General features: G+C 37.3%; 1 protein-coding gene across 2 annotated transcripts in view; it reads left to right on the plus strand.

Moving 5' to 3' along the window:
* The window catches only part of LOC137278580 (uncharacterized), a 38,849-nt gene extending 30,273 nt beyond the window's left edge, over positions 1 to 8,576 (plus strand). For both annotated transcript variants that reach the window (XM_067811039.1, XM_067811040.1), the window contains exon 13: positions 4,821 to 8,576. In XM_067811039.1, coding sequence (XP_067667140.1) covers positions 4,821 to 4,904 — 84 coding nt within the window. In that variant the 3' untranslated portion in view covers positions 4,905 to 8,576. The remainder of the gene's footprint in view (positions 1 to 4,820) is intronic.
* The last annotated feature ends 2,786 nt before the right edge of the window (positions 8,577 to 11,362 follow it).

An 11,362-nucleotide genomic window follows, 5' to 3' on the forward strand; every position in this document is an offset into this window, starting at 1 on the left:
TGGGGATCTGTGCCGAAGAGGTCTGGGATGGTAACCCTCCTTCCTACTGAGCAGAAAAATCAAAAGATTTAAAGACAGACAAATAAGAGTCATCAGAAGATGCTATATCCGACCGGCCCCCAGTTACTTGAAACTATATGAAAAATATAAATGCCATATATCTGTAAACAGCAAAAGGCACCACTTCAAGATCTGTTTCATATATCTGCCAAGATCTGTTAAAGATATGAAATGGTTTTCGAGTTGTGCTCTGCCTATCCCTCCATTTTGAGACTAAGTCAGAATTGTTTCAATGAAAACCGGAAACATAAATATGCTACAACATTGTAATTAGAAAAAGGCACCACTTTGTGGTCTGCCTCAAATATCTGCTAAGTTTTGCTGTAAGATATTAAATAGTGTTACAGTTCCATTTTCTAGTTTCCATTCCCTCCATTTTGGAACTAAGTCAGAATCATTTTCATGGAAACTGGGAAAATGATAAATCACAAAAGTTTTGCAGAAAAATATTGAATGGTTTTTGAGTTCTGCTCTGGAAAAGAAGCCCACCCCACCTTTAGACTCACACCAAAATGTTCCATGGAAAAACAAAAAAAATAAAAATGCCAAAAGTGTGTAAATAGCTAATGGCACAACTATAGGCTGAGATTACTATATCTATCAAGTTTGGTCTAAAATTATTGAACGGTTTCTGAGTTATGCTCCTGCAGAAAATGATGGACGGACAGATGGACAGACAGACGAGGCGTCAACTATATCCCCCACATTACATGCCGTGGGGATAAAAATCAAAGGACTGAAGGAGTCTCCTGAAATATTCCCCTTCCGATTGGAATAGATTCTGAAGTTTGCACCTGCTCCTGCAAGTACATCTCAAGCTGAGTCGACCAGCCACTCATTAAGACTTGAGTGAATTAAGTAGTCACTCAGGGAGATCAATACACTGAAGAGACTTCAGAATCCAATCGTGACTTCAGAATCCAATCGTGTGGGACAGAGTCATATGCCTTTTTGTAGTCCATCCAGCACATGGCAAGGTTGCGGTGATACGTTTTTTGCCTCTTCCAAAATCGTTTTCTGTACAAGAAGTTCATCAAACACCCTGTGAATAATTTGTATAATGTATTCAAACAAGTGATAGGGCAGAAGTTCTTGGGATCAGTCAAGTCTCCTTATTTAGGGAGAAGTATTGTGCAACCTTTGCAGAGCCATGGAGGAACATCACCTGTGTCCAGAAGAGAATTAAAACAGTGAAGTAATGGTGTTTGGGCACAAGGGAACAGTTTCCAGTACTGGTTTTGAATGTCATCAGGCCCTGCTGCTGTATTAGATTTGGACTTTTTAATGGCACTTTTCAGGCAATCGGGTGAGATGTAACAGACAAATGACCTAGTTACTTTCTCATGCATTGCATGGTCAAAATCACTGACCCATGGTGGCTCCAGGTTAGTCACTGGGTATAGACCACAACTGTTTCCTGACCATTTCATTGGCATCCATGGGAGGCCATTTATCACGCTCACCATCACCATCACTTAAGTTGCCTGTAGAATTGCTTTTAATTATTTCTAAAAACTTTATTTTGTTTGATAAATTTGTTTTTCTGATCCCATTTTTTCTTTCTTTTGGTCCGTAATTTTATTTTTACCTTAACGGAATCAACAGTTTGGAGAAGTACCTTTTCTTTTGTTGTCTTGTGCTGTAATTTCAATTTTCTCCAAACTGCCTTTTGTCGTTTAGACATGGGACTCCCTGATGATCCTAACTTCAGGCATAGCTCTATCCAGGAAATATTTCTTCTTGTTTCAGTAAATTTTACAAGAGACCAGCTTTTCTTTAGTCTTTTGTCTGTAGAAACTTTAAGTTCCTCCAAAGTGCAAGCAGCAGCATAGACACAGAAAATTAGTTGTTTAATTGGCCTCTATTTCTTCCAAAGGTAAATCACAAATTTCCTCATGAATAGAACCGAACAAAACAGGATTTTCAGTAAGATCTACAACTAAGAAAGGAGAAGAGTTTAGTTGAGAAATTTTGGGACCGATGGCCTTTTTGTTGGAAGAGTTTCCATCAGCAAGAGGAAAGAGGTTGACTCAAATGTCCATCAGAAGTTTGGGGTCCTCTGCCACTTGAGCATTGTGCTCATGCAATGGTTCCTGACGGGCACCAGATGTGGGTTGAAATGGCTGATGGGGCATGAGATGTTTAAGCCACCTGAGTTGGTCTCGGAGATTTTGCTCTGTCACATGGGCATGGCTTTGTCCAAATGCAGCTGAAGCGACTTGCCATTGATACATTGATTATTAAGCCATCCTGTTGCCTTTGCACTCTCAAGTAGTGTGGATTTTAGATGTTTTGACCAAATATACTTGGCAGGGTTCTGTGCCTTCTCCTGGGGCAAGTCTCATCTCCAGTATGGTTTTTTTTTTGCAGGGAAGAAAGGAAGGCTGATTGGGCTGTGGAAATGAAAGATTTAGTTCTTCTTGTCTATTTGTAACCCAGTAAGAAAAGCAACTTCTGGGGTCAGCCCTAACTACGTGATGCATGTTCAGTTCAGGGAATAAAATTCCCCTATGTAGGCCCACCATGAAGAGGCATACATCATCAGGCCCTTCTTTTTCTTATTATTATTAACTGTAAATGAAAGAAAAAATATATCTGACAAAGCAAAAATATAGGAGACACTGTATAACAAATAACTGAATATCTAGGATATTCTATCAAAAACAGACTAGAACGAATCTGTGGAATCTGTCCAGACAATCGTTCTCTCTGGTATGTCATTGGTGGGGTGATAGGGTGTCAGCCCACAGAGCAGACGGTTAGCGGTTCAGTCCCTGTCTGTGTCATAACAAAATATGATAATATACTCAGTTTCAAAAGTTTAGACTCACTTAAAACACTCCCTCTGAGTTATGTGTGTATATATATGGTTACATCGAAGATTGATTTCTACACAGACAGAGCCTAATACTATATCCCCCGCTTCGCGTTAAATGCATGGCAGGGGATAATAAAACATGCCACTTATATAGTTAATATACAGTATAATATACGGTATAGTTAAAACATGCTTTGGGGTTTCGTCCATATCTCTTCATTTGGGGTTTTGTCTATCTGGGATTCTGTTCTAGGGGCTTTTGTTTTTGTTCCAGTTTATTTTTATGTCTACAGAGGGATTTGTTCTATAGTCATCAAAATGACATCAATGCTGACCTGTCACTGTCAAGATGACGTCAATGTTGACCTGTCACTTGGGACATGTAGCACTCTATGAACACAGTCCTGTATACATAATATGCACGTTTTTCACAGTCATTTGGTTTATTGAGATCTGTTTTCAGTCAGTACGTTTTGTAATAATGTTAGTGTGTCCTGTATATTGTTACCAATAACTCATCAGCATATATACACCTGTCATATTGCCAGTCAGCTTGGGTATTACTGAACAGGTCTCTCTGCCTGACTGAACATCCGGTTGATCTCGTCTAACTAAGGAGTGTATGTTGTAATAACTGTGAGCTACGTGGACATTCATAAACCAACCAGATGTTCAAAATAATTATCTCACAGTTAGCTCTCATACCATGTGGAATTGTAGTGGAAACATTGAATTTTTTATTGAAATAGAATTTCATTCACAGAAGACACAATCATAATGGTTAAATCATCTTCATTCATTAGAAGACACAATCATAATAGTTAAATCATCACAGTGTAATTCGTTTCATTTTGTGTCCTGTTTTCAATTCCTGACCATTAGACAAGCTTTTCCAAATGACTAGACACATTGGATACCTGTTCCTTACTAAGCAATTAGGCAAACATTTACAAATAACTAGACACATTGGACACCCGTTCATGGAATAAACATGAATTGTGATACTTGTACAAACAATGACCTCACACCTGGCTGAGCAACACTTACAACAGATGTGCATTAATTGCTGTGTATGCATACCAGGATGTTCTAGGATGTAACCAAGTCAGTGAAACTCTTACAATTTATTGTGCAAAAATTGCTGTTAGACATACTGTTGCATGTGAACTGGAGCCTGCAAAATATGTTTTTGGATACAAAGTCATAGGCACGTCAGTTCTTGAATTCCCCCCTGAATGTGATTGTAGAACATATTAAATCATGTATCAAAGTTTACACTTTAAATCTACTATTGTACTAAACATGACGCCAGGCTGTCAGTCTAAACATTCAGTCTGTTGAGACACCCAAGACACCCTGTCAGTCCAGACACCCTGTCAATCCAGACACCCGGTCAGTCCAGACACCCGGTCAGTCCAAACACTCTCAGTCCAGACACCCTGTCAGCTCTGACACCCGGTCAGTCCAAATGCTGTGTCAGTCCAGACATCCTGTAAGTCCAGACACCTGGTCAGTCCAGACACCCTATCAATCCAAACTCCCAATCAGCTCTGACAGTCTGTCAGTTGATGGTCTGCCAATCCAAACACCCTGTCAGTCCAGACACCCTGTCAATCCAAACTCTCAGTCAATCCAAACTCTCAGTCAGCACTGACACCCTGTCAGCCAAGACATTCCACCAATCGAGACACCTGGCCAATACAGACATTCTGTCAATCTAGGCACCATGTCAATCCAGACACCATGTCAATCCAAACTCTCCGTCAGGTCTGATATCCTGTCAGACAAGACACCCTGCCAATCCACACACCCTATCAATCCAGACACCCTGTCAGTCCAGACACTCAGTCAATCCACACACCCATCCATCACAGCTTCAATGATGCTAAGAACATCCTTACTGAAATAATTCTTGCCATTTTGTTTGTTTTTTTTGTTTCAGGCTTTAAATGAGTACGCTTCAGTGCTGAGCAGCCCTGCCATTTCTACAGCCTCATCATCAATGACCTTACACAGTGTGCATTAAAATGATGCCCCTAAAGCAGTGTGCTCAGAAGTGTTCACAAGGACTGAACAACATTAGAAATGTGAAAGTGCAAGGGAAATATCGTCAACACAGTGAATGTGTGCCTGAGGATTTCTGGGCACAACAGCATCTAGGACTGTGAATGAGTGCCTTAGAATTCCTTTGCAAACACTGCCTAGGACTGAGAATGTGTTCCTGTGGATTTCTGGCCAAAGTACCATCTAGGACTGTGAATGTGTGCCAGGGGATTTCAAGTTAAAATATCATGCCATTTAGGACTGATAAAGTAAGCTGCTTCAAATTTAGTTTGGACTTTGAAGATATGCCTAGGGAAATGTCATTCAGGATGTTGTATGACCCCTAGTGGAAAGATATTCAGGATGTTGAATGTTCCTCAGAACAGGCATGAGTGTCAAGAACACAGCTCATACACACAGTGCCTGAGAAAGGTTATGACTTAAAGGTCTCAGTGTAGTCTATGGGAATATCATTGATAGCCTACATATCATATGACTGGTGCAATGCACAACATTCTTAACTTTTCCTATTAATATGAGTCCAATATAACATGACCTGGAAGAGACCTGACACATGACGGAAAAGAATCATGTGCCAAATGTGCAGACAGTGACTGCACAAGAAATGGGGTTAGATTGTACCTGGATATGCCCTGCACAGGGATTCTACATGCTGTGTAGCTGATGATGATTTGGACATGCAATGTGCACTTTTCCAACATAATGCATATTTGGCACTGATGTTGTGCAACTGACACAGCCTGCCATATGTAGCCTCTTTAGTGAAAGTCCTGATGAAGCAAAACTGGACTGATCACAATGAAAACTAAAACAATGACAAATAATTTGTAATCCTATACACAAGATCTTGTATCTGAACATACTCCCAAGATAGTATTCATACCTAATGCTCAAGATATTTGTCTCACTTGTTTATCCTGTGCAATGTTTTAACCCAATGTGCCAAAATAAAAGAAGCATTACATATCACATTAACTGCACTTTCTGGAGAGAGCAGATGTGGTCAAAACCATCTACACAGTCAAACATATCAGTGCAAACAAGCAAGTTCCCCTGAAACATCTTAATTTATTGAGCCGACATGTTGTGTATAGACAATTCCGATCCAATTTTTAAATGTCCACTGTTGTCAGCCATGGTTAAGAGGCTGAATTTGCGTGATACTGCAAGGACACCAATGACTCAAAAGGCATCACACGGAATGAGGACTACTTCTTTATTCTCTTGTGTATCCATAAAGATTGTCCTCATTCTTCATCTGCCCAACTTCTAGACATACCAATTAAAGAAGAGGTGTCATGTATACATATCTGCCATATATATATCAGACTTGCATGGTAAATACCACCAGACATCAACAAATAGGGCATTAAATGCATAGAGCACACAATTAAGTCCAACTTAAACAAAGTAACTGGGTGAAAGTGTCTCCTCATAGGGCAGATCATTATCTTGTTATCTTTAATGAAGATTGTATTGTATTTTTTTTAACATTTCCCTTTCTTCAGAAGATAATCTGAGGTAAAGAAAGGTCTTGAATCATTTCTCAATAATGTGTTTTTTCGAAATATATTTATTTAGTGAAATATGTTTGGTTTGCATTAACTGCTTACATTGAATTTGTTTATTAAACTTTCATATCAGTTGTTACAGTTGTTCATAGGCAATGGAACTCACTGTGCTATAAGAAAATGTGTTAAATCAGCGACTATATATATTTGGGGCATGGTCTCAGGTTCTCGGTACAGACAAATCAGTAACTATTAAGGAAGTGGGGACACACATCCAGCACCACACATGGTTCCAGTGTTATAATATACCATGATATAGCCTGTAAAATCTTTTGTGGTTCATTTCCAGAATAGGTTTTTGGCTTGACCACTGAATTTAAAAAGTAAAACAGTAATCAAATTGGTTGTCTCTGTCATCATAGTCTGTGATGTTCTGAATTATACCAATACACATTCATCTAATGTCACTTTGTTTATAGGTTTAAGATTAAGATTATAGCTGAACAATCATGATTATTGTGATGGCAGTGACAATCACATACCCCATTGTATTGTCTCCTCAACAAGTGCATGATTCAGGATAAAAATATTCATCCAATATATCTCAGTGATATGAGCCAGGTGTTATATAGGGGAGTAATATCCATAGCTGTATAACATCCCTTCCCAGAATGCTGTCAACACATTTTGAGTGACTTGTACAATGGCATTGTAGTTACCTCCCTTAGTTCATTGTCATCTCTGTCTCCTCTGACAATATTTGCTTTCCTTTGGTAATTGCATTTTCTTGGAAATGGGCACATTTCACCATCTGATATTATGACTATACAATGAACAGGTTATTTAAATTATTTAATGTCTTAATGTCATCCACATAATAAAGCAAGACAATCATATTAGTCTCAGGACTGAAGATATGGGTGTCTCAGTTTGATATGGGGTATGACGTGAACACTGCTATATAATCCCTGCCAAGCATCTATTTAATTGTAGATTCTATAAATTGTATATTACTTAGTTTGTACAAAGCCTGTAAATTGACTCAAACATCCTCTCATGAGGTCCTAGCCAACATGTGCCAAAACTTGTACATAGACACCTGGTGAATACTTGGTTATGTTTATACTCAAGTCATTCTTGTGGTTAGCTTTCATGGAAGCCAGTTAGATGGTAACAGGTGTCAGTAAACTACTGTAACCCCAACATAAATGATACATTAATGCTACCTATTTTGAAATCTGACCATTGTTTTGGTCTGTTTGAAGCCACTGGACTGTGCAAACGAATGTGAGTACAAACAAAACCAACAAGGAATAATTACTCAAAGGTAAAATGGGTTGTGTTTTGGATCGTAAGTTAGTTTTGCTTTGGCTTTTATAGCAAATTCAATGTTAAGGATGTTCAGGATGACCAATTACACTTTTCTAGTGGTTGCCTGAGTCATCAGTTTTGTAAGATGGAAGTATATATTCTGTCAATCACACATTTTCTGTTCTAAGCTGGCAAATACTGCAAAGGTGACATAAAATAATGTATGAAATGTGTGATCGACACATTCCTACAAACCATGATTTGGTCTTAAATTTGTACAGTACCGTGGGATTCTTAGTGAAGCGGACATACAGAGCTGCGAATATGTGGTGACCTGATATGTAAACAGATGAATTAGTTCATTCTAATCAAGTATTTGCACAACTGCCATGAAAAATAAATAGAAATGTTCTGCTTATTTTGTACTGAAAACATTGATTATCAGAATGAAGTAGGAATTAGCAAATGTTCATGATTTTCAGCAAAACCATAATGAAATAACTCAGTTTCAGGAAGGATGAACTGGTTAGTTTTAAATCTTTGTTTGAAAAGGTGTCTTTAGATGTGTGAATAAGATATCTGAAAAATACTATACTGCTTCAGGTGAAATCCATTTTGTAATTTCAGCTCAGAAAGGATCACATGAAATGAAACAGAATCCTTCAGTTGTGATATGAGCGTATGGTCAATTTAGATTTCTGTTATCTATGTATTTGTTGTATGTAAATATATGTTTAATTTGTATATTTTGATGAAAAGAATTCATACAAAGTTTGTACACTGATCAAACAAAATAAAAGCTAAGTATATCAGGTCATGTGTTACTTCTTCGTTTGTTTCTTGTTAAACAAAACGTGAGCCTGTAAATATCTGAACAAATCAGTAGGTGAACCAACTCACTGAGTCTGACCACCCAGTTCACTTGGTGACATCAGCCAGCAAGTATATATAGCTTGTAGAGGACAGCCAGTGAACCAACTCACTGAGTCTGACCATCCTGTCCTTTACGTGGATTTCTAATGAAAATGCCTTTGTATTGTTTCCCTGACAAACCTTTGTAAGGCATTGTCAAATTATATTCACCACCTTCAAGACTATTGTGAGAGGATCACATGGTAGCAATACTTGATCATCACACAAAATAGTTCATATATCACACACATTGCTTCATATATCACACACACTACTTCATATATCACACACACATTGCTTCATATATCACACACACACTACTTCATATATTACACACACTCCTTCATATTTAAGAGTTATCTCACACATACTGCTTAATTTATCACACACACCCCTTGTTATAACACACACTCTCCTTCATATATCACATGCACTGCTTCATATATGACACGTAGTGCTTCATATATCATTCACTGCTTCAAAAATCACACACACTCCTTCATATACCACATGCACTGCTTCATATACCACACATACTCCTTTATATATCACACATCCCCCTTCAAATACAACACACAATGCTTCATATGTCACACACTGCTTCATACATCACACACAATGCTTCAAATATAGAATAGACTATAAATTGATTGTGATAACATATTTCTGGTAACATATATCAATCTTCTTTAAGGAAATTAAGTCATGTTTGAATGTTGAATACTTTGTAAATTTTATCAACCGCACAGCTGATAGAGGAAATATTTTCCTTCTTATTTCTTTTTTGTAAACATATTTTTATTTATGAACATAAATAACATGAATATGGATTGGCACAAGCCAAAGGCTTATGCAAGTGCCTCTCCATTAACTATAATATAATGCAATCAAAAATTTACCCAGTACAGAGGTAATGAACTGTTTCAGAAAATAAAAAGCAAAAGAAACAGTACTTATTTCCACAAAGGCATTAGATCATTACCATTCAGGAAATACGTCTACACAAGTTGCATTAAAAGGGTTCATAGTAATTGTAGGCTAGAAGAATTTGAATCTATTTGAAAGCTATTTATGAACAGAGTCAAGAATAAGTTGATTAATTCTGTCTCTTGAAGTTTGATTACCTTGAAGAACTGAATTTAAGTCAAAGCCATTAGTGTAGAAAAATTGATCTGATCTTATTGAGTCATAATAAGGGCAGGAAAAGAAGTAGTGGAGAGAGTTTTCCCATGGATACCCATGGATTTGCCTTCTTATATTAAATTCCCTCCATTTACATGCAATATATGAGGTGTGAATGTAGATTCCTATTGTAGAATGAGGGACGAGAGGGTGAATGAAAATGTTAGCCATTATTTGAGTGTAATGCTTACAATGTAATTAGAGATGGATATGTTCTTGTAAATGGTCAGTTAAATTTAGTTGCTAATTATCATTATCATTATATATTAACTAGTATTTGTAGTTTTATCCTTGTAAATTGTTCCAATTACATCAAAGAATCTTTTGTGAACAGAAAAATGTTGTTTCCCACTTAATTGAATTTCTTTGCAACTTTTGCCTAATTCTACGAAAAATGCATTCTTTTTTATGTATTGTACATGGGCCTATGGCCTACAAACCAAAATAAAAGAAAAATGTCATGCATATCACTTAGTGCTTCATGTATCACACATTATGTTATATCTCACTCATTGCTTCATGTATCACACACTTCTTTATATATCACTCAGTGCTTCATGTATCACACAATACTTTATGTATCACTCAGTGATTCATGTTTCACACAATACTTTATATATCACTTAGTGCTTCATGCATCACACATTACATTACATATCACTCAGTGCTACATGTATCACACAATACTTTATGTATCACTCAGTGATTCATGTTTCACACAATGCTTTATACATCACTCAGTGATTCATGTATCACACATTATATTATATATCACTCAGTACTGCATGTATCACACAGTTCTTTATATGTCACTCAGTGCTGCATGTATCCCACATTACTTTATATATCACTTAGTGTTTCACATATCAAACAATACTTTATATATCACTTAGTGATTCATGAATCACACAATACTTTATATATCCCTGAGTGTTTCATATATCAAAGAGCTATGTGTCTTCATTTAACTCAGTCAAGAAGAAACAATCATACATTATTGCCTTGAGCAAGGTTAACCACTGAGGTGATTGTGTTTATAAGGTTTACGATATTTGAAACTTTGACATGTAGGTGTAATAAATGGCAATTAATCTAGCTACTGACATGACAGATGTGACATGGAAAGTGATACCACTAGGAAGATGACCAGCCTCAGGCTACTTCCAGCTTCCTACACACACTCGCTACTTACCTAAGTAAACAATGTGGAGCAAGTCAGTTGTAGGAAATTGCTTAAAGCAGTGGATTAAGGACTGTTGGGTGTCAAGTTAACTAACAATGGTAACTCTTGGGCTTGACATTTAGATGACCCGACATCAGAGAGGTTATGATTATTACTGCCTTTAGAATGATGAACATGCATATGCAAGTATGGTTGTGTGCAGGTGTGTGTGCAGGTGTGTGTGTGTGTGTGTGTGCATGCATGCATGTATGTGCATGTGCATGAGAATGCATGAGTAAGTGCAGGTGTGAGTGCATGCACATATTAGTAAGGAGCATTTGA

The sequence above is a fragment of the Haliotis asinina genome, chromosome 3, assembly GCF_037392515.1.
Source record: "Haliotis asinina isolate JCU_RB_2024 chromosome 3, JCU_Hal_asi_v2, whole genome shotgun sequence".
Classification (NCBI taxonomy): Eukaryota; Metazoa; Mollusca; class Gastropoda; order Lepetellida; family Haliotidae; genus Haliotis; species Haliotis asinina.